Consider the following 24,527-nt stretch of genomic DNA (forward strand, 5'->3'; position numbering starts at 1 on the left):
GGGTCTGTTCCATCTAGCCTGTGATGGTTGCCTATCACCTAGGTTGTCACTGTCTTCTAAACAGGCAACATGAGTCTCCCGAGATGGCTGAGTTCGCTACAGAATAGCCGCCTCGAGCATGTCGTTTGAGAGATTACCGTCCAGATCCACTAAGACATCCTCCACTTCACAGGCAATCTGCTCTGGAAGATGTTCCACAAGTAAACCGTACTTTGGCTTCTGACCCATCACATGGAGGGCAGAGAAATGCGCTTTGAGGATCGGAACCTTGCTGTTGCATTATGAATAAAAAGTGGGGGGGGGGGGGGGGGGAATCCTCAGTTTGATTTACCCAATTGCTCCTGTAAGGGATTTATCCTGATCACTAACTATTTTAAATTCAAAGGTGCTGTGAACTCACAAGGTCACCACTTGTAACAGCAGTGATTTACCACAGGTTAAAAACAAATAAAGAATACACTCACTCAGTTCTTTCAGCACACCATGAAGCCGACTTTATTATTTACTAGACACATTGTTGCATTCTTCAATTCCCCAAACACCACACAGCCAAACTCCTCTGACCTTCTCATTGGCTCACTGCCACACAGATGATTCTGACGCTCTCACTCTCCTCCTCCTGTGTCTGAGATCCATCACCTGTATACTGACGCTTAACACATCCATGCATGCACGCTATTTACTCACGTGAGTTGCAGCACTTACGTCTTCAGCAGCAATCAACTCCACTCACAATAAAGGTAAGTATGCAACCGTGACAACCCTCCCCACTATTGAGAACATCTGCAGGGAATCCTGCTGACAGAGAGCAGAAGCAATCATCAGGAAAGAGGTATGGGTGCCACAGGACTCGCACCATCAGGTTCAATAACAGTTGCTACCCCTCCACTATCGGACTCCTCAACAACAAACTCAGTCAGGGACTCATTTAAGGACTCTTACTTGTGAAGTTTATTGATTTTTTAAATTGTCTCTGTTATTGCGCAGTTTCTTCACCTTTGTAATCTGTTCACTGTTCTTTACTTGTTGACACATGTATGTTTTGTAGTTTTCTTTGCACTACCAATTAGTGGTAATTCTGCCTGGCCTACAGGAAAAAGAATCTCAAGTTAATATGTGATGTAATTTTTGTATTCTGACAATAAATCTGAAATCTGACTTTTACACAATGGAAAATACCAAATGTTTTGCCAAAAATGGGGGGTTGACTTTTACACGAGTATATATGGTAATAACCATTTCAAAAAATTGTGAGTAAACATTTAATCTTGAGATTTAACAGCATCGCCAATACAATTTCCTATGATATCAACACTCTGTGAATCACCTTCAATCAGAAATTGTTCTGCGTGGTTAGCGCAGCAGTTAGCACAACACTACTGCAGCACCAGCGACCCAAATTCAAATCCAGCAATGTCTGGAAGGAGTTTGAACATTTTCCCATGTCTGCATGGGTTTTCTCCTGGTGCTTCAGTTTCCTCCCATGTTCTAAAGACGTATGGGGTTTGTCGGTTAATTAGTCACATGGCTGTCATTGTGTAGCATGGACTTGTGGGCCAACAGGGCCGGTTACTATGTTGTATCTATAAATTTTAAAAATAGAAATTTAAATAGATCAGTGATTGTGGAAAAGTGAATGATTGCACCAATTTTCTGCTCTCAATCAAAACCAAGATGATCGAAGGTATTGTTGACAATGATGAAAAAGCAATCTAGCAGTATTGTGGAAGAATTGTGATTCCAAAGACAGCAGCAGTTCAAGAAGGCAATTCATTATCACCTTCTCATGAGCAATTAGATGTGCTGGGCTTATTAGTAATACCCATGACCCATTAACGAATGTAAAAAAATCCCAATCAGCTCTACTTTGCAAACTTTCAGTCTCTTTTGCTTTTTGAAGAAGTATTTATGTTGCTCACCATTTCTAATTGTTCCCCTTTTCATGAAGTTTTTCCATTAATATTCTGGTCTTGGTAATTTAACCAGTCTCAATATTCACAGGTTGTTAAAAAACCAAGATTTATTTATAGCTGCATTTCCCAAAATGGCTGCCATCTGGCTGTCAGAGCATAAATGATACAATTACTGGCTGTGAAAATCTATCCTATCTCTCTTTAAAGAAGTGTCATATGCATATTTAATAGCGGAAGAACGAACAGCACGACCATTCGTGTTCCAGCATTGAAAGCTCGCATTTAAAAATTACGTCTTGTTTTGCTATAGTTGCATTTCTTAATTTCATACAGTAATAATTGAAGTCAACAGCAATAGATTTAAAATACATTTAATATATTTCTGTACCTCAGTTAGATTGCACATTGGTATCTATGTCAGCTTATTGGACCTATTTTGCCGATCATTACCTTTTCCTTCCATATTTTTTCCACATTGTTAACAGAATTTAATGTGTTTCTTGCAATCTTGAGAGCCCCGCTGACTACAGTTTCTATTATGAAAATATTTCCAGCAAACTAGTCTCAACAAACAGCAAATGAAGGTCGTAATTATAACGTGCTCTTGGAAAACACAGCAATGCTAAAGTGTCAGGAATATGAGGTCTGTGGCCATTGATTGAAGGGAAAGTGGAGATAATCCATGACATAAAAGGAGGTTGCTTCATCATTTCTATCCTGGTTGAAAAAGAAATGGTCAGTCTTATCCAACTTTCCAGCATCATGTCTTGATGTCTGCTGATGTAAAGCTCTTCTACTACATAGTCAGGTACCAAAATATGATGATGATTTCTGCCTTGACCCACTTTTCAGAGAGTGACTTTCTGACATCTGGATAAAAACATTTTTTCATCTCCCTTCTAATCCTTCCACCAGTTATTTTTAATCTATGTCCTTTCTTTTTAAACTTTTCTGCTCAACATGCTATTTACCAAAGCAAACAACCCCAGTAAAAGCAATCTTGCCTCACAGCAAAAACCTTTTCAGTCCTGGAAAATTTCCTTTGTACTCCCAGCAATCACAATTGAGCTCAAACCGTTGCCTAATTCTCACTCTATATATTGACACATAAAGTTTCTGTTCTTCTCAAGTCAAGGAGTCATAAGACACAGGTTCTTTGGTTCACCAAGTTGTATCTGCTGGAGCTATGAGAATGTAACTCGAAATCTATCCCACAGTGCCACCCTTCTAGTTTATGTTTTGACTCATCAAAGAATATTTCCTGAATATTTTTTTTAACCACCTCATCAACTGCAGTGATTCCTTGAAGGTGGAAGTTGATAATGTGGTTAAAAAGGTATTCAGAGTCAAGATTTACACTAATGATCAAAATGGTCCTTCACATTATCAAATATTTTCCATTTGTATATTCCCTTGTTTTATTTCATCTCCCAAATCCATTACTTCACATATCTTTGAAATGAATTCCATTTTCTATCTTTACTGCCAATTGGCCATATCATCTCTCTCTTCCTGCAGTCTAATTCTTTGCCATGTTAGGACTTGCTAAAGTGGTAAGGATGAACTGAGTCATAGAGGTACAGAAGTTAGAAATCACATAGTTTTACCTCATGGAAAAAAAGCCCTTTGACTGAATTTGTCCATGCAAACTAAATTGTCTAACTCAGCTGATCCCATTTGTCTGCATTTGGCTTCTGTCGCTCTGAATATTTCATCAGTATGTACCTGTCTGAATGTCTTTTAAATATAACAATTTTACCTGCCTCTATCACTGCCTCTAGTCCATATAAACAACATCCTCTGTGTGAAAAAGTGCCCCTCAGATTCCTTACATATTTTCCCTCCATCCTAAAATCTATGCCCTGTTGCTCTGTCTACTCTGGAACAAGCACCATGATTATTTTTGGATGAACCATCCTCCCTGACTAGATTTCCATCATCTTCATCTGAGATCTTTTCCAGCACAACATGATCAAATGCAGCATTCCTCCCCCTCTCTGAAGGGTTGGAGAAGAACCAGAACCTCTTGTATCTCAACACTTTAACTTATTTTCACAGGAAAACCTTGATTTAAGTATATGTTCCTGTGGATGACACACAGTTTAGTATCTTATACAAAGTTCTGTGTATTTAGTTGCCAGGCCACTGTGACCATTTTTATGGTTTCACTGTGTATTTCTCTTATGAACTTCACAACCCTGTGATTTTTAATATTAATAACTTCAGATGCAAACTTCAGCTTTCATTTTCTTTCTTACCAAAAATTAAGGGAAGTGAGACTATGCTGTCAGCAATTTGGTGGGGCAGGGTTAGGTTCTGTGGAAACACTGTACAAAAAAGTAGTCTAAGCATTGGCCATACTGTGCTGCAGGCTTTTCATCATTTCTTTCTACTTTGTTGTTTTGCCAACCTTCCCCAAGCATAAGCTTCAATAATTTAAATATGTTTTATTTATCACTTTCACTCTTCTTTTCTACCAGAGAACTTAATTCCCTTTGCTAATTTACGAAGTAGTGGCATCAGGGTACTCGATAGAAAGAACTGAGTGAAGCCAACATAGACATATCATTGGGGAACAAAGTTTTGCAATCTTGGCAAAGCATTTTGAAGTTGTAAGCTGCAAAAAGGTTGTTAAGAACCAGTTAATATATGCTCTTCAACCTTTGCTGGGGTTCCACACTAAATATTTTGATTAAAGAGGCCACGATATTGGGGACGATTGGTGTAGACTGAGAGTTAGTTAAGCAAAGAAATGGAACAAATGAATAGTTTTTATTTCGAGAGGCTGTGATTAGCAGGGTGTTGCAGAATTTGCCACAGGGTTTAGTTCACCATCACAGTGGAGCAGTTAGTGGAGTTGCTGCCTTACTGCTCCTGTGATCCAGGTTCAATCTTTACTCCAAATTTGATGCTGTGTGAAGCTTTCTCCTCTCTCTGACAGTGTGGATTTCCAGTGTGACAAGGGTTCAATTTTCCTCCCACATTCTAAATTTCTGCAAGTTGGTAGATTAATTGGTCAGTGTAAATTGCTCAAAGTGTATGTGCAAATGGTAAATGGGTGTCTGGAGAGATTAAAATGGCATTCATGCAGGATTTGTTAAAAATGAGTACTTGATAGTTGTCATAGACAAGGTGGGCTGAAGGGCCTGTTTACGGCTGCTTGACTGTCTGTGTTTAATCTGTTATCATTGATCTGAATGAAGGGATCAAGTGTAATCTATCCAAGTTTGTTGATCATCTGAAGATGAATGGCAGTATAAACTGTGATAAGCTTACAGATGAGCATTAGGAGAATATAGATAGATTCAATGAAGGGGTAAGAATGTAGCAAATTGAATAATAATATGAAAGTATGCAATTTCAACCTCATTGGTAGAAAAGAAATAGTATATATTTAGCGAAGGGTGAGAAATTGAAAGATGTTGATTTACAGAGGGACGTGGGTACCTTTCCCCATGTTTCCAAAATTGTGTTCAGCAAATAATTGGGAAGACTTGGACTTTATTGCAGAAAAATTTGATTGTAAGAATAGAAATGTCATGCACCACTTATATAGCCTTGGTCTCTTTAATAAAGAAACAATATACATTACGTACTTGCAATGGACAAAGTGGAATGAAGGTCCACCAATTTCATTTCCAGGTTGTTCGAAATGTTTTACTCAGAATAATTATTCAAATTGAACCTATGCTTCCTTGAATTTAGAAAAATGAGTGATCTCATTGAAATTCCCGATGGCCTATGGAGCTCAACATAATAGATGCAGAGCTGATATTTTGATTGCCCCTTGTGTTTGGAACCAGAGACCAAATTCACAGACAACCTCAAAAGGTAGTGAATCTTCAGATTTTCTCTCTAAGAGAGCTAAGCACAATAACAGGCCAAAATGACCATCAAGCAATGCCTCTGACATCCTCTATCTTTAAGTGTTTTAAAAAGCAAAGTAAAACACAAATGTCTGCAGACACTGTGATTGTAGTAAAAACAAAATGCTGGAGGAACTCACCTGGTCTTTCAGACACCATAGGATTTGACCAAGGTATATTGCCGATGTTTCGGGCCTGTGCCCTTCTTCAAGGAATAAGCAGAATGAGCCAAGAGCAGGAAATCTCAGAATTCAGACAATACTGGCTGGGGGAGGAATCCAGACCAACAAATGGTGTTTTTTAATGAGTCTGGCCTCCAAATGGAGAAGTGAGAATTTATTATGTCTGTGCAAAAGGAAACAGGGAAAAGGGAGAGACGAGCTGGATGAAGGCGACGAAGAAGATGTTAGAGAGAGTTTTAACAAAAGCCAGAGAAATTGGTTAATGCCATCCGGTTGGAGGGTGCCCAGTCAGAAGATGAGGAGACGGTGATCCTCCAATTTGCGGGTGGTCTCAATCTGGCAGATGAAATTTTTCTCTTGCGCTATAAATTATTGGAACTTCTCACCCCATAGAATTGTGGAGGCCGCAACATTAATGCAACTCAAGTTTTTTGGTTCATAGCAAGGTGAAGGAGTTTAGAAAAAAATCAGGGAAGTGATGCTGAAGCCAAAATCAGATTAAGCATAATCAAACAACAGCAAGCATGAGGGGCCACGCGCTTCCAGTTGCATAGTCCTCTTTAAGTCAGAAATTGATTGTAAACCTGACTGCTTGGTCAGAACTACAGGGAGAACAGAGATTCTAAGAGCTGGCTTATCACCACTTTCTCAGGGGCAGCTAGGGTTCAGCAACTAGTACTGATCTTGTCAGACATGACTGTGTTTTGAAAAAGGAAATGCTGCTGTGGAGCCTTCGTGAGTTAAATATGGCTGTCACATCACAGCAAGTGATAGTGATTAAAATCAAAAGTGCAGATGCCGTCAATCTGAAATAAAGTGATAAATGCTTCAAACATGCTGTGCATTTTGTGACAACTAATTGGTTGTGAAGATCTTTGGTGCATCGTGATGCAACTGAAACACTTGTCTTTTCTTATTTTTAGAATGGTTATGCTGAATAAACCTCTGTTTCTCCATATTTTGTCCACTTCTCTAAAATTCATGCGTTTTTTTTTCTTGTGTGATCAGTGAGCTGCATCTATTTGTCACTTGTCTTCTGAAATTATCATCGTGTGTTGTTTTTGGATTTACGATACGTGCAATTTTCGACGGCCGGTTGAAGTTTTTGTTTCAACTTCACGCATGTTTGAGGCAGTGGGATAACATTTGAGCAGATTGAGAAATGGGAATATTTATTTCAAGGTATTAAGTTCAGAACCAATGACCTCGACATTCACTCAGAGTGAAAATGTAATCACATTCCACGTGCTTAACATTAAAGCGACCATCAATCAATTTCAAAGACAAGGGAAGTTGTCACTGGCCAGGTCACGTTCATGTCCACAGCTCCTTCCCTCGGGCCTTGTCCACGGCGAAGGAACGACGCACAGCCTGATGACATCTTCGGCTCGGGCAAACACTCGGCGGGGCCGACCGGGTGATTGACGCGCCGCGGTCCAGTGGTATTCTTCTTTCCGCCGCGGCCAGGCGAATCAGAGCGCGGGGTTGTCGTGAGCAAGGCGGGACTTTGGAGGCGGCGATGCAGGGTGCTGCCGGTGAAGGAACCAATCGGAGGAGGGATTGGATGCTGCCCAGGACTTTGGTGGCCGCCGAGTTTTTCGCGAGAGGGCGTGAAGTGGGGAGGAGCCGCAGCGAGGTTGCTGTGTGGGCGAACGCTGCACTGACGTCGACGCTGAATGAGAGCCTCTCTGCTTCCCGAATGTCTTAGCGAAGTTAAACGGGTTAGAAAGGAAAGTTTAAGCAAGGAGCGGTCGGTGGGTTCGCCGCCTTTGTGCGTGTGTCTTTTCGGTCAGATTCATGGCTTGTAACTTGTTGCAGCCGGAGCGCTGTTAATTAAAGCGAGAGAGAGAGAGAGAGGGGGGGGGGGGGGGAGAGAGAGAGAGACAGAGGCGCCATTTTGTTCCCTTTTTAAAAAGAACTGTCCTCGCCCCAGTTATTAACAGGATCAGCAAGAGAGCGGCACATTATGGCGAAGAAAACCTACGATTTACTCTTCAAGCTGCTGCTGATTGGGGATTCGGGCGTGGGCAAAACCTGTGTGCTTTTCAGGTTCTCCGATGACGCCTTTAACACCACTTTTATCTCTACTATAGGTAAGTGAGGGGCGAGGGGTTGGTGCTGGCAGGGAAGTGCACTGGGGAAACGGGGAGCCAAGCGGCTCCTGACCTCTCATTGTGTTGGCCGTGGGGAGGATATGGGCGGCCCCTCTGGGACCGGGTGGGGACAGTTTGGGCCTTCGAGCCGCTCTCCCAAAACCAGCGCGGTCCCTCACAACGGAATGGCCACTCCAAGGAGAGGAGGGAGTGGTGCATTTTTACAACATATGCATTTGTTGTGTGGCTCTTTTTGTATATTTGCGGTTTTTGTGAGAATTTTGTTTCTTGTATTAAAGATGTAGTTTATTGTGCACTTTGGAGCCCAGACTCTTTAAAAAAAATACTTCAGTTTATACCAACCATTCGCCTGTTCGTCGTTTAAGCTTGTACCTTGGAACTTCTACAATCTTCTATTAAAGAATAAAATTTGGCTCTGGTAAATATGTTCCAAAAGGATTTATTGTAAAAATGCTTTTGGATGAACTTTTTTTTAAGTGAGTGACGACTTGGTAGCCGTGAAACTACTTCAAACTTGTCATTTTTGAGCTGCAACTGTGAATATGTTTGAATGTTAATCTAGACATTTTGACCAGTGAGTACATCTTTTATCTGTAAATTCAATCAAGTAGTTAAAAGTACGTTTTGCGTTGGATCCTATATGGGGAAAATACCATTATCTTCAAAGGGAGCTAGAGAAATCTACCAGTTATCAATTTGGATGCATTATGATGAAAGGTGGTGTGAAAAACACTGATTTTTGTATTAAACCTGGAACCTGGCTGCAGATTATATCAATTTGTATGTTTCAAATTTAACCCAGATGATTTAACAACATCTCAGGACTTTGTTCGGGGTTTCTTTGACTGAAAATTTTGTTTTCAGGATTACTTATCAGAATTCTAATTATTCTGACTGATCCTTCTTGGCTTTGACAAATTTTGTCAAAGTTAGTGAAATGGAAAAATTGTGGATTAAGACCAATGAGTAAAAAAAAAAATCATAATGGATATAATACAATGTGCTTTTTGAAGGTGATATTATCCACTTTAGTTGAACTTTTGTATTCAAATATTAAGGAATGGAAAAATATGTTGAAAGGGGGGTGTGGTTTTTATTACTATTCACAACGCAATAGAAGCAGTGCCTGGCCATTTAAACTTGTGCTACCTATTAACCCACCTCCTTCCCACGTGTGTTTTTGGAGGAATGCTCTTGTGCAAATGTTGCTTTGTTTTCAGAAAGGAAAGTGTATGTTATTTTCCATTATGAGAACATTTTTATGGAGAAATCAAGATTCCTTAATATAATTGCATTGGACCTTTGAGGCCACACCTGAAATATGGTTATATTTCAGTATCTTGTCTTTCAGCAAATCTAGTATTTTTGACAAAATGCAATATTCACCAGGCAGGTTCTTGTGATTGCAGATCAGCTTTATGCTAAGGTCAGGCTGTGTTGGCCATTAAGTGAAATGCAAATAGATCACTTTAAAGTGTGCAGTTTTGTCTGAGTGTGTAAGAAGGATATTTCCTCTGGAAAATATCTTGAATTTGGCATTGCTTTAAAATAAGTAATAATTTGGCATTAAAATGTGGAGTAATTTCTTCACATTATCTCATTCAGAATCAGAAATGGTTCTCTCTTTGTTTGTATTAGTTATTATCTTGGAAGTTAAGCCTGAGTTGATTAGCCAGGTAAATAGTGTTTTAACCATGGTCATGAATAGCAGGCTGAGGGCTGAAATGCCTCCTATTAAATTCTTGTGATGATCTTCCGCTTTGTTCTGTCGTACAAATCGGTCGAGCAATTCCCTCACAAGCAAATCACCATGATGCTCTTTTCTTTTAAGGAATTATCACAAAGCTATTAAAATGTGAGCTTTAGTGCAAATTAGTGATTCTGTTGCTTAATCCAGGGAATCTTTCAAGAGTAAGGGCAATAAGGTCTGCTCTTTTTCAAGTTATAAGTGTCAGACACGGGTGAAGTTCTGTAATTCCACCGATTGCTTCGTTGTGGATTGAGCTGAAGGAAGTGGATCTGTTTCACTTTTAGCAGTCATTGTTATGTGTTCATTGGATTTTTATTTGTAGTAGGCCTGGGTTCTGATGATAAAACTTTCAAGGCCAGGAACTTGATTGCTCCAGCTTGCAAATACACTCAAGTTTTAATACTGATCAGAACTCTGAGATGTTTGTTGGTTATTAATGAGGAAGATCATAACTTCATCTTCCAAACTTGAAATTACTGGAGAATTGTGTGGTGTTTATATTTATTGTTCGAGCCGTCATTGTCCCACTGTAGCCTATTGAGGTGACATGTTAAGTTCTCTGAATTGAATGAGGCACTGGGCACTTCAAAGTGATCTATTTGCATTTCACTTAATTATAAAGAGGCCAACACAGCCTGACCTTAGCATAAAGCTGATCTGCAATCACAAGAACCTGCCTGGTGAATATTGCATTTTGTCAAAAATACTAGATTTGCTGAAAGACAAGATACTGAAATATAACCATATTTCAGGTGTGGCCTCATTGAGAATTGAAGGTAGATTGGTTATGTATCTTAACCTACTATGGATGCTGTGAGACCTGCTGATTTCCTCCAGAATTTGTGTTTTTACTACAATCACAGCATCTGCTGACTTTAACGTTTCATTCCCCTCAAAGGTTGAAAGGCAGATACTTTGAATGTTGGGCTACTGAACCAATATCTGATTGTGAAAGATGGCTTGCATTAAACCACATGAACTCTAATGTTGGAGAAGCAAAGCTGGTAATGTTGAATTTTATATGAAACAAGCAGTACTAATTGTTGAAGCATTTTTAATCCAGTTCTTTGCTCAAAGGGAATCCAGTTAATGAACTACAAAGTAAAGGGGAGCTTCCTAATTCCTGGCCTATTTTGTTTATTTTTGAGGAAGACATTTTTAAATTGCCATCCCAACATGGATGAAGTTGCACTATTGAACTCTGTCCCCATTGTCATCCGATTGGAAATTGTAGAAGCAATACATTGGATTGAATTGCTTTCAATGTGGATGTTTATAGTGTTACCTACTTTGAGTAGTTTGTTTGTTCTCCCTGCTCCGGTTTCCTCCAACCCTTCAAAAACTTATGGGGTTGTAGATTAATTTGGATTGCACAGGGTTGTGAGCTAAAATTAAATTTAAAAAATATGTACGTGAAGCAATTTGAGCAGGGCATGCTTTTGATTCAAACAGTGTTTTATACCAATGATGGTTACTAAAGTAGTTTTTTAAGACTGATTGTTTTGGAAAATTTAAATCTTTACATGGTACATTCCTTTAATTTCATTATTGTTTAGAATTTGTACGAGTGTTGGATTGGAAGGTAGCAATTGTTTGCATACTTTGGACCAGTTAATCAAATGTTGGGTGGATAATAATATAAATAATGATTTTAATTAGATACGTTATTGATATATTTCAATGTTGAGATAAAATCCGTTTGATGAGAAAGGGAATTTTATTTGGAGGATTTTGGGGGGGGAGAGGGAAAGCTTGTGGCATTATGGTTAGTTTGATTTACTTAAGAAGTAAAAATCAAAGTGGGAACAAAGGGGTGAAATTTTAAGTTAGTTGCTTATAAGTAAGTAAAGAAAGCATAAAGAAAATCATTTTTTCTTAAGCTGTCACAATTTGAAGATTTGTCTGCAATTGTCAAAGGTGCTGGTCTCCTGAAGCAATGCATTTGTGCATATAAACATGGTTTGCTTAGGCACTGTCATGTGTGATTATTGATTTGAGTGAAAGGTTTAGAAATGGGGACATTCAGAATTCAACTGAAGTTTTCAACTGAGAATATTTTGTTTGTATTATCTCAAGCACAAAAAAGGTGATAGGAATTAAGTTTAAAAGAAAAATGTTGATCATGAGTAATGTTGACTGTTTCTCTTTTTCTATCAGTTCAGATCTCTCAATCTGGCCTCACCTTAATTTCAGTTAATGGACAAAGTTAGGTAGGTGATCAATGGGCAATTGGAAGTCAGATGATACTTTGATCATTTAAAGGTTTTGTTTGTTAATTTTTTAATTATGGAATTTTAAATTGATCAAATTAAGATAAATTATTACTTTTTTTTAAAAAAAAAGTGCCCTTCAAGTAAATGCTGTCTAAACATGGCCTTGTCTCTAGAAAATTTAAGTAGCTTCCTCCTCAAGCCCAAGTTGTATGCTGCAACTGAATTTAGTGATTCAGCCTTGGGTGAAATCATTCCTTTTATATTTGACTTAAATGTTTTGGAGAATGCTCTCATCAAGTTACTTAATGTCTTTTGAGGGGAGATTACCATATCAACAAATATGTAGCTACTGTATTTGATTTTTGTTAATTCACCTTTTACTGTCATTGTTTATAAGTGATTTGATTGCAGATGACATGGGAGTTTGTTGGTTGGAATGATAGTCTGATGTTACAGAATAATATTGTTAGGTGAATTTGAGAAGGGCAATTTAACATTTAAATGAGGTGATGCATTTTGGGAGAGGTGAGTGGGGGGGTGCAAAAATGAGTAGTCATACTTGGGGCCAGGGGTGTATTTAGAAAGAGGGAAATCTTCTTAGACAATAAGAACCTTTTCTCAGCATAAGTACCCTCAGACCAGGTAAAGTGAAGATGATAGAGGTTGATTGCAACACTGAATACACTAGCTGAGAAGGAGGCAAATAATAACACTTAAGCATGTGAATAAACCCTTGAATTACTTTGGTTTACTAAGCTATGGACCAGTGATGATAAATGGGATTAGTATAAGTATTGAATTGAGATGAGTGCAAGCGCCTGTGTCAGTCCTGCTTGACTCTGGATTTCAAGATTTGTAGCTGGGACTTGGCTTGAAAACCAGATTGTTATAAAATCAGTGGTAGATAATAAATTGGAATATTGCACGGGGCCAAATGTTATTGATTCATTGAAGTAATCTGGATGTGTATTTTGGACTAATAACCTGGTTCAATTATTTAAACTTGTTTTCAAACTTTTAAAACATCAATCAGCAGGCAATTGCACGAGCAGATTACCCTTTGACTGTCATTTGCAATGATTAACAAATGTGCAATTTTTTTTAGACTTTGCAAAGTAGAGCAGTTTATCAAGCAGCTTCTATTTTGTTAAAGCACAGGCATTTTTTTCTGATTTAGATTATGACCGTACAATGCAGGGATTTCTCCAGATTATGCTAAACAGGAAATTGTACCAAAGTAGGTCCTTTTTTAATGCTGGAAAAAATATCAAATTTGACCTGGGAAGTGTTTTTTGGTTTTAAAATTACATAGGCCTTGTTTAAGCCCACCATACCAGTGATGTGAATTTTTCAGAAGTGTTGTTCATTTATGCTTAGATTTTTCATTGCATAAGAGTTTGAGTGTATTTTAATTCAGGCAGGATTTGGTGAAAGATTTATTTTCATTTGCATCAAGGTTAATTGTCAAAGTGATGGAAAATGATAAATTTCTTGGAAGATTACTCAGCAGAGGCTAGAATTGTGAAAGATGGTGTTTTCAATCAATTTGGAATAAATTTAAACTTGCATGTCAATTACAGACATGTTCAAAAGTCTATTTTAGACTCTTGGTTATGCAGCGCATAGATGGATCCCTTGACTCGACTCGTCCATGTTAATCTGAATTTGTCCCATTTGCCTCATGACCCTGTAGCTTTTTCCTATCCATGTAAACATCCAATTTTAAAAAATATTATAATTTTCCCCATCTTCACGCAGTCCTGTAGCCAGTGATTCCATTTGACACCACCCTCACTTAAAACTCCATCTTACATTGGCCAAGTGTTTCAGTTGGTCAAAATGTTGTTGTAACCTTGTTGTCAACTATGCCACCAATTTCAGTATCACTATCAAATTCAAGTGCCCTGGCATCCATGTTTTTCCATGGTAAATACTGATGAGAAATACTTGTAAGGCTTTACAGATAGGCAACCCTGATTATTCTTAATGGAAACACAAAAAGTCCCAAAAGATGATTTTTTTTGTGGCTTTTCCCCATCAATCTTCTAAATTACCTCATTAAAAAAAAAACTCCCATCTAATTTCATAAGGCATGATTTTGCCATGCTATCTGTCAGCAATCAGGCTGTCTTTGATTTCATATAGATCCTCTCCAATAAATCGCCCATCACAATGTTCATTTTGCAGGCTTTTCTTAAAGTCACACTTTCGGTCTTCTGCCACTTCACGATACGTGCCTTTCAGGGCTCCTGGAACTTTGACCCTTCCTTCCCATGATGTCCAAGAACACACATGATGAAACACCAGAGAATTATCTACTTTTTAGACATCAAGGTTTCCAAAAGCACCTCAACTGTAATGTATCCTCTTGAAGACATCACTATCAACTTCAAGTGTCCTGGCATTCAGTTTTTTCCATGGTAAATACTGATGAGAAATACTTGTAAGGCTCCACAGATAGGCAACCTTGATTATTGTTAAGGGAAACACAAAAAGTGCAGATGCTGGTATCTGCAACCTCATCTCCCCAGATACTCTTTTGCCTTAAGTTAATTGTAGAATCTTTAACTATGCCAACAAAAATATTTATCAGGGCTTCATAATTTCCTGCAGAAGATGCTTTCTGTGGTCTTTCAGCCCTGGTGAATATTTTGAAGAGAGTGTTTGGTAAGCAACATCCAGAAAAAAATGACACTGATAGACAACATTTTTTTTCTTAGGAAAATATCATTTTAAAAACAGAACTGAGATTTTTAAAGTTGGATGTTGATCAACATTGCTGTTATTGTAAGAATGTAAAGTCACGTGGACTCGGGTCAATTGAGGTTTCTTTATTCATATTTGGAATGTCATAACTTAGGCAGTATTCTGTGAAAGGCAATTGACATGATAAACTTGCAGCTCCTGCCACCTTTGACATGGTGAAGATGCTGCATGATTAGGAAGTGAAATTTAAATATTTAGTGGCTATATTTAATTTGTATGTTAATGGTAATTTAGCGAGTTCTTGTGCTAGACTCCACCCCTCCAAACTAAAAGAATCTTCCATCCTGCTTCCTAATGTACCATGGAGATGATATGAAGACTTTGTAAACTCAAGTTTTCTTGGCTTCGATGTATTTGAGCCAAAACAATTTCCTCAAGAAGGGGAAGTGGAGCTTCTGGAGTTGGTCTCTCTGTCTTGCACAAGCAGGTGAATATTCTTTGCTAATCAGCCTAGCCCTGAATTTTCAGGACCCATTACATGTGGTTTTATTGCATCATTGAGATGTTGATGGAAGTGAAGTGAGCTAGACTTCTGGCACTGTTTTCCTTCCAGTGCTGCTGTCAGTAAATGTCTGATGTGATGCAAGGAAAAAATGCTTATAAAGCATTTGAAGGTGTTTGAAAAAAGATGTCAGTGAAGCGTGAAATTGCAGGTTGTGGTCAAGCACACATTTAGCAATGTGGCAGCTCCAGTGGTCTTGACTGTTTCAAGACCAGTCTATCTGCAGCCCTCTCTATTCTGTTGTAAACAGGGCCCCTGAACCATTTTTTGTTATTGTAGTACTTTGGTTCTGCTTTGAAATCATGAAAGGTGGAAAATGCTGTTTATTCCATTGAAGGAATGGCAAGTTCATATTGGTGTTTCAATCCCATTTTTGTTGAGGATGTCGAGGAGCATTCACTTGATCACAGAACTGTTCCAGTTTCTCTTATGGACCCATCAGACTGAAGTATGTCAAATTGTAGCCTGCTTGCTGATGTGGAGTAGTTTATTTGCACTTTTTGTCTCATAATTATCTAATTAAATACTGTATATCTCTTCAAAATGCCTTCAGAAAATCCATTATGCCACATACTCTGGTTCCCACAAATCTATTCAAATTTTCCTTGAAATCCATGCTGAATTTGCTCTGTAATATCAAAGTTCAGATTTGTCAGAATGCACACTTAGCAACGTGTACAAAACTGAGATTCTTTTTCCAGCGACCCAGGCAAAATTTCTACTTTTTGGTAGTACAAAAAACTGTACAGGTACACAATCCTTTATCCGGACATCTAAAATCCGGCAAATGGGGAGAGAGATGGCAGCACGAGTCAGGCGAGCAAGGGTGAGAGATCGGCAGCGCGAGTCAGGTGGGTGAGGTGGTGGGGGAGACTGGCAACGTGACTGGAAGGGGGTGGGGGTGGATACGGCAGCACAGTTTGGGTGGGCTTAAATCTGGCTTTCTGAAATCTGGAAAAATCCGAAATTTGGAACACACTGTCCCCCAAGGGTTCCGGATAAAGGATTGTGTACCTGTATTCTGGAAAAGATGAGTATACAAAAAGAGAAATGTAAACAAAGTGCAAACCAGCAGTGCAATACATAAAATAAATATTCAATAATAAATAATGAGTAAAGTAAGAGTCCTTGAATGAGTCTGAGTTTTTTTTTATTGAGGAACCTGATGATGGAGGGGTAGTGACTCTTCCTGAACCTGGTAGTAAGAGTCTTGTGGGACATGTACCTCTTTCCTAATAGCAAAAGTGTGAGCAGAGCAGGTCCTGGGTGGTGTGGATCCTTTGATTGCTGCTGCTTTCGGTTGGCAACATTCCATGCAGATTTTATTTGATAGTGGGGAGAGTTTTGCCCATGATGCACTGTGCTGTATCCACTGCCTTTTACAGGGGTTTCTGCTCACCTTCTAGAGGTTTGCCAAGGTTTTCAATGTCGTACTGAACCTCTGTAATCTTGAGAAATTAGAGGTGTTGATGAATTTTCTTTATGATGACAGGAAAGGTCCTCTGAAACAGTGACTCCCAGGAATTTAAATTTGTTCTCCCTCACCCTCACCATCTCTGTTCCTCTGGTGATCACCTATATCATGCATCTCTGGTTTTCCCGCTTGAAGCCTACAATCAGCACCTTGGTTTTGGTGACATTAAGTGCAAGGTTGTTATTAGTACCTTATTCAGCTAAGTTTTCAGTCTCCCCTGTATGCTCCTTCCCTCTTGTCTACAATCCAGTACCATGGTATTGTCAGCAAATTTGTAGATGGTGTTGTACAATTGAGTGTCTCGAGAGTTGAGCAGGGAGATAAAACACAGCCCTTTGATGCTCTGGTACTGATGGAGATGTTCTTGCCAATCTTCACTAATTGTAGTCTGGAAGTGAAGAATTCCAGGATCCAATTAAACAGTGAGGTGTTGAGACCCAGGTCCTGAAGTTTGCTTATTAGGCTTGAGGGGATGATGGTGTTAATGCTGAGCTGTAGTCAGTCAAGAGCATTGTGAAGTATGTGTCTTTGGTGTTGAGGTGTTTCAGGACATTGTGTAGAGCCAGTGAGATGGCATATACCTGTTGCTGCAGAAGGCACATTGTTTCAGATTCATGTTGCTGCTCTGACAGGAGCTGATGTGCTTCAACACTACCCTCCCAAAACACCATCACTGTGAATGTGGGTGCCACTGGTTGGTAGTCATTTAAGCAGATTACTACACTCTTGGACACAAGCATGATTGAGGCATGTTTGAAACAGATGGGGACTGTACCCTGCTGGATTGAGATGTTGAAGATATCTGTGAATACATTGGCACAGGTTTTCAGTTCTTGGATGGGTACTCTGTCCAGACCAGATGCTTCCTTTGGATTTACTCTGCACATTATTCTTGGATACCAACAGGAGTGGCTCATTGTTGGGGGGGGGGGGGGTGCACCATGGGGATGAACAGTGGTTTAATTGGGTGGAAAAGGCATTGAGTTCATCTGAGAATGAAGCTTTGCTGTCTGCTGTTGCACCAGATTTTGTTTTGTAGCAGGTTGTGTCATTTCAGCCCTGCCACAGCTATTGGGAATCCTTTGTTATTTTTATTTTTGTCCAGAATCTCCACTTTGCTTAGGAGGTGGCTTTTTTACCTGCTCCTTGTGTAATATTATGGATATCCAGACTAAAAATACTTGTGATCTGGCATTTATTCTTGCTGGAATTTGCTCCATCATATCTTGTAAATATAAACATTTCCCAATTATTTGAGCTTGCAGTCGGCATTCACATTTTTTAAATTTTATGGGTTATATTTGACATCTTCCAGCAACAATTCAACATCTTTGTTTGAAAGATGGTGAGCAACATTATCTGTAAGAGTGCTTCTGATTCTAGAAAGCAGACCATTGGGTCAAGATTTATCTGCTTTCAAGCTCAGTAATTTTTTTGACATTTGTTTCCTCCAGTTCTTTCTCACTGGGTGCTTGTTAAATTTCTGGCAGCTTTTTTAAATTCCATCTCGATGGGCATGGGTTTGGTTCCGATGATCTTCTTATTCCTCATTATTTTCTTGCTTTGTTCTGCAATTACTTTTGCTTGTATTTTCAATGTGGGTTTTGAGACCAGTTGTTGCTTGTCAATAGTCATTGTATCTTTAATTTTGATAAATCTTTGAGTTCTGAAGTCTTTGTACGACCAAATCCAAACTTTTTAGGCCTCTTCAATTTCATGTCAGCTGTGGATAAATCACTTCTCCTTTGGGATACAAGTCATTTCCTGCATAAATAATTTTTTTTTAAAATCCTAATTTCTTGAAATCCCATCCATTTGGAACAATTAAGAGCCAAAGTAAACAGCTTTGATAAATTGTCATTAGCCCCTTTTATACTGCCACGTCACAATATTTTCATAGACATACTTAGGCTCCCCATCTTAGGAAGCCAACTTGCACACAACCAAAAAAAGCTGGACGCGACCAAAAAAAGCTGGACGCGACCAGAAAAAGCTGGACGCGACCAAAAAAGGCTGGACGCGACCAAAAAAGGCTGGACGCGACCAAAAAAGGCTGGACGCGACCAAAAAAGGCTGGACGTGACCAAAAAAGGCTGGACGCGACCAAAAAAGGCTGGACGCGACCATAAAAGGCTGGACGCGACCATAAAAGGCTGGACGCGACCATAAAAGGCTGGACGCGACCATAAAAGGCTGGACGCGACCAAAAAAGGCTGGACGCGACCAAAAAAGGCTGGACGCGACCAAAAAAGGCTGGACGCGACCAGAAAAGGCTGGACGCGACCAGAAAAGGCTGGACGCGACCAGAAAAGGCTGGACGCGACCAGAAAAGGCTGGGCGCGACCAGAAAAGGCTGGGCGCGACCAGAAAAGGCTGGGCGCGACCAGAAAAGGCTGGGCGCGACCAGAAAAGGCTGGGCGCGACCAGAAAAGGCTGGGCGCGACCAGAAAAGGCTGGGCGCGACCAGAAAAGGCTGGGCGCGACCAGAAAAGGCTGGGCGCGACCAGAAAAGGCTGGGCGCGACCAGAAAAGGCTGGGCGCGACCAGAAAAGGCTGGGCGCGACCAGAAAAGGCTGGGCGCGACCAGAAAAGGCTGGGCGCGACCAGAAAAGGCTGGGCGCGACCAGAAAAGGCTGGGCGCGACCAGAAAAGGCTGGGCGCGACCAGAAAAGGCTGGGCGCGACCAGAAAAGGCTGGGCGCGACCAGAAAAGGCTGGGCGCGACCAGAAAAGGCTGGGCGCGACCAGAAAAGGCTGGGCGCGACCAGAAAAGGCTGGGCGCGACCAGAAAAGGCTGGGCGCGACCAGAAAAGGCTGGGCGCGACCAGAAAAGGCTGGGCGCGACCAGAAAAGGCTGGGCGCGACCAGAAAAGGCTGGGCGCGACCAGAAAAGGCTGGGCGCGACCAGAAAAGGCTGGGCGCGACCAGAAAAGGCTGGGCGCGACCAGAAAAGGCTGGGCGCGACCAGAAAAGGCTGGGCGCGACCAGAAAAGGCTGGGCGCGACCAGAAAAGGCTGGGCGCGACCAGAAAAGGCTGGGCGCGACCAGAAAAGGCTGGGCGCGACCAGAAAAGGCTGGGCGCGACCAGAAAAGGCTGGGCGCGACCAGAAAAGGCTGGGCGCGACCAGAAAAGGCTGGGCGCGACCAGAAAAGGCTGGGCGCGACCAGAAAAGGCTGGGCGCGACCAGAAAAGGCTGGGCGCGACCAGAAAAGGCTGGGCGCGACCAGAAAAGGCTGGGCGCGACCAGAAAAGGCTGGGCGCGACCAGAAAAGGCTGGGCGCGACCAGAAAAGGCTGGGCGCGACCAGAAAAGGCTGGGCGCGACCAGAAAAGGCTGGGCGCGACCAGAAAAGGCTGGGCGCGACCAGAAAAGGCTGGGCGCGACCAGAAAAGGCTGGGCGCGACCAGAAAAGGCTGGGCGCGACCAGAAAAGGCTGGGCGCGACCAGAAAAGGCTGGGCGCGACCAGAAAAGGCTGGGCGCGACCAGAAAAGGCTGGGCGCGACCAGAAAAGGCTGGGCGCGACCAGAAAAGGCTGGGCGCGACCAGAAAAGGCTGGGCGCGACCAGAAAAGGCTGGGCGCGACCAGAAAAGGCTGGGCGCGACCAGAAAAGGCTGGGCGCGACCAGAAAAGGCTGGGCGCGACCAGAAAAGGCTGGGCGCGACCAGAAAAGGCTGGGCGCGACCAGAAAAGGCTGGGCGCGACCAGAAAAGGCTGGGCGCGACCAGAAAAGGCTGGGCGCGACCAGAAAAGGCTGGGCGCGACCAGAAAAGGCTGGGCGCGACCAGAAAAGGCTGGGCGCGACCAGAAAAGGCTGGGCGCGACCAGAAAAGGCTGGGCGCGACCAGAAAAGGCTGGGCGCGACCAGAAAAGGCTGGGCGCGACCAGAAAAGGCTGGGCGCGACCAGAAAAGGCTGGGCGCGACCAGAAAAGGCTGGGCGCGACCAGAAAAGGCTGGGCGCGACCAGAAAAGGCTGGGCGCGACCAGAAAAGGCTGGGCGCGACCAGAAAAGGCTGGGCGCGACCAGAAAAGGCTGGGCGCGACCAGAAAAGGCTGGGCGCGACCAGAAAAGGCTGGGCGCGACCAGAAAAGGCTGGGCGCGACCAGAAAAGGCTGGGCGCGACCAGAAAAGGCTGGGCGCGACCAGAAAAGGCTGGGCGCGACCAGAAAAGGCTGGGCGCGACCAGAAAAGGCTGGGCGCGACCAGAAAAGGCTGGGCGCGACCAGAAAAGGCTGGGCGCGACCAGAAAAGGCTGGGCGCGACCAGAAAAGGCTGGGCGCGACCAGAAAAGGCTGGGCGCGACCAGAAAAGGCTGGGCGCGACCAGAAAAGGCTGGGCGCGACCAGAAAAGGCTGGGCGCGACCAGAAAAGGCTGGGCGCGACCAGAAAAGGCTGGGCGCGACCAGAAAAGGCTGGGCGCGACCAGAAAAGGCTGGGCGCGACCAGAAAAGGCTGGGCGCGACCAGAAAAGGCTGGGCGCGACCAGAAAAGGCTGGGCGCGACCAGAAAAGGCTGGGCGCGACCAGAAAAGGCTGGGCGCGACCAGAAAAGGCTGGGCGCGACCAGAAAAGGCTGGGCGCGACCAGAAAAGGCTGGGCGCGACCAGAAAAGGCTGGGCGCGACCAGAAAAGGCTGGGCGCGACCAGAAAAGGCTGGGCGCGACCAGAAAAGGCTGGGCGCGACCAGAAAAGGCTGGGCGCGACCAGAAAAGGCTGGGCGCGACCAGAAAAGGCTGGGCGCGACCAGAAAAGGCTGGGCGCGACCAGAAAAGGCTGGGCGCGACCAGAAAAGGCTGGGCGCGACCAGAAAAGGCTGGGCGCGACCAGAAAAGGCTGGGCGCGACCAGAAAAGGCTGGGCGCGACCAGAAAAGGCTGGGCGCGACCAGAAAAGGCTGGGCGCGACCAGAAAAGGCTGGGCGCGACCAGAAAAGGCTGGGCGCGACCAGAAAAGGCTGGGCGCGACCAGAAAAGGCTGGGCGCGACCAGAAAAGGCTGGGCGCGACCAGAAAAGGCTGGGCGCGACCAGAAAAGGCTGGGCGCGACCAGAAAAGGCTGGGCGCGACCAGAAAAGGCTGGGCGCGACCAGAAAAGGCTGGGCGCGACCAGAAAAGGCTGGGCGCGACCAGAAAAGGCTGGGCGCGACCAGAAAAGGCTGGGCGCGACCAGAAAAGGCTGGGCGCGACCAGAAAAGGCTGGGCGCGACCAGAAAAGGCTGGGCGCGACCAGAAAAGGCTGGGCGCGACCAGAAAAGGCTGGGCGCGACCAGAAAAGGCTGGGCGCGACCAGAAAAGGCTGGGCGCGACCAGAAAAGGCTGGGCGCGACCAGAAAAGGCTGGGCGCGACCAGAAAAGGCTGGGCGCGACCAGAAAAGGCTGGGCGCGACCAGAAAAGGCTGGGCGCGACCAGAAAAGGCTGGGCGCGACCAGAAAAGGCTGGGCGCGACCAGAAAAGGCTGGGCGCGACCAGAAAAGGCTGGGCGCGACCAGAAAAGGCTGGGCGCGACCAGAAAAGGCTGGGCGCGACCAGAAAAGGCTGGGCGCGACCAGAAAAGGCTGGGCGCGACCAAAAAAGGCTGGGCGCGACCAAAAAAGGCTGGGCGCGACCAAAAAAGGCTGGGCGCGACCAAAAAAGGCTGGGCGCGACCAAAAAAGGCTGGGCGCGACCAAAAAAGGCTGGGCGCGACCAAAAAAGGCTGGGCGCGACCAAAAAAGGCTGGGCGCGACCAAAAAAGGCTGGGCGCGACCAAAAAAGGCTGGGCGCGACCAAAAAAGGCTGGGCGCGACCAAAAAAGGCTGGGCGCGACCAAAAAAGGCTGGGCGCGACCAAAAAAGGCTGGGCGCGACCAAAAAAGGCTGGGCGCGACCAAAAAAGGCTGGGCGCGACCAAAAAAGGCTGGGCGCGACCAAAAAAGGCTGGGCGCGACCAAAAAAGGCTGGGCGCGACCAAAAAAGGCTGGGCGCGACCAAAAAAGGCTGGGCGCGACCAAAAAAGGCTGGGCGCGACCAAAAAAGGCTGGGCGCGACCAAAAAAGGCTGGGCGCGACCAAAAAAGGCTGGGCGCGACCAAAAAAGGCTGGGCGCGACCAAAAAAGGCTGGGCGCGACCAAAAAAGGCTGGGCGCGACCAAAAAAGGCTGGGCGCGACCAAAAAAGGCTGGGCGCGACCAAAAAAGGCTGGGCGCGACCAAAAAAGGCTGGGCGCGACCAAAAAAGGCTGGGCGCGACCAAAAAAGGCTGGGCGCGACCAAAAAAGGCTGGGCGCGACCAAAAAAGGCTGGGCGCGACCAAAAAAGGCTGGGCGCGACCAAAAAAGGCTGGGCGCGACCAAAAAAGGCTGGGCGCGACCAAAAAAGGCTGGGCGCGACCAAAAAAGGCTGGGCGCGACCAAAAAAGGCTGGGCGCGACCAAAAAAGGCTGGGCGCGACCAAAAAAGGCTGGGCGCGACCAAAAAAGGCTGGGCGCGACCAAAAAAGGCTGGGCGCGACCAAAAAAGGCTGGGCGCGACCAAAAAAGGCTGGGCGCGACCAAAAAAGGCTGGGCGCGACCAAAAAAGGCTGGGCGCGACCAAAAAAGGCTGGGCGCGACCAAAAAAGGCTGGGCGCGACCAAAAAAGGCTGGGCGCGACCAAAAAAGGCTGGGCGCGACCAAAAAAGGCTGGGCGCGACCAAAAAAGGCTGGGCGCGACCAAAAAAGGCTGGGCGCGACCAAAAAAGGCTGGGCGCGACCAAAAAAGGCTGGGCGCGACCAAAAAAGGCTGGGCGCGACCAAAAAAGGCTGGGCGCGACCAAAAAAGGCTGGGCGCGACCAAAAAAGGCTGGGCGCGACCAAAAAAGGCTGGGCGCGACCAAAAAAGGCTGGGCGCGACCAAAAAAGGCTGGGCGCGACCAAAAAAGGCTGGGCGCGACCAAAAAAGGCTGGGCGCGACCAAAAAAGGCTGGGCGCGACCAAAAAAGGCTGGGCGCGACCAAAAAAGGCTGGGCGCGACCAAAAAAGGCTGGGCGCGACCAAAAAAGGCTGGGCGCGACCAAAAAAGGCTGGGCGCGACCAAAAAAGGCTGGGCGCGACCAAAAAAGGCTGGGCGCGACCAAAAAAGGCTGGGCGCGACCAAAAAAGGCTGGGCGCGACCAAAAAAGGCTGGGCGCGACCAAAAAAGGCTGGGCGCGACCAAAAAAGGCTGGGCGCGACCAAAAAAGGCTGGGCGCGACCAAAAAAGGCTGGGCGCGACCAAAAAAGGCTGGGCGCGACCAAAAAAGGCTGGGCGCGACCAAAAAAGGCTGGGCGCGACCAAAAAAGGCTGGGCGCGACCAAAAAAGGCTGGGCGCGACCAAAAAAGGCTGGGCGCGACCAAAAAAGGCTGGGCGCGACCAAAAAAGGCTGGGCGCGACCAAAAAAGGCTGGGCGCGACCAAAAAAGGCTGGGCGCGACCAAAAAAGGCTGGGCGCGACCAAAAAAGGCTGGGCGCGACCAAAAAAGGCTGGGCGCGACCAAAAAAGGCTGGGCGCGACCAAAAAAGGCTGGGCGCGACCAAAAAAGGCTGGGCGCGACCAAAAAAGGCTGGGCGCGACCAAAAAAGGCTGGGCGCGACCAAAAAAGGCTGGGCGCGACCAAAAAAGGCTGGGCGCGACCAAAAAAGGCTGGGCGCGACCAAAAAAGGCTGGGCGCGACCAAAAAAGGCTGGGCGCGACCAAAAAAGGCTGGGCGCGACCAAAAAAGGCTGGGCGCGACCAAAAAAGGCTGGGCGCGACCAA

The 24,527-nt window shown here is 44.5% G+C and overlaps 1 protein-coding gene and 1 long non-coding RNA gene across 3 annotated transcripts in view; one reads left to right on the plus strand and one right to left on the minus strand.

The window, feature by feature from the left end:
- Positions 1 to 927: 927 nt before the first annotated feature.
- Positions 928 to 7,720, minus strand: LOC138736680 (uncharacterized). Its single transcript, XR_011340499.1, has 2 exons — positions 7,266 to 7,720; positions 928 to 1,087 (listed from the first exon to the last, which is right to left on the minus strand). It is a non-coding gene; the product is annotated as an uncharacterized lncRNA (long non-coding RNA).
- rab10 (RAB10, member RAS oncogene family) overlaps positions 7,583 to 24,527 on the plus strand; it is a 92,843-nt gene continuing 75,898 nt past the window's right edge. The window contains exons 1-2 of one of the 2 annotated variants that reach the window (XM_069886569.1): positions 7,583 to 7,682; positions 7,895 to 8,054. In XM_069886569.1, the coding sequence (XP_069742670.1) occupies positions 7,638 to 7,682; positions 7,895 to 8,054 (205 nt within the window). In that variant the 5' untranslated portion in view covers positions 7,583 to 7,637. Of the gene's footprint in view, positions 7,716 to 7,894; positions 8,055 to 24,527 lie in introns of both variants that reach the window. The other variant, XM_069886567.1, reaches the window with a different exon arrangement.

Source organism: Narcine bancroftii, chromosome 6 (genome assembly GCF_036971445.1).
Source record: "Narcine bancroftii isolate sNarBan1 chromosome 6, sNarBan1.hap1, whole genome shotgun sequence".
Lineage (NCBI taxonomy): Eukaryota > Metazoa > Chordata > Chondrichthyes > Torpediniformes > Narcinidae > Narcine > Narcine bancroftii.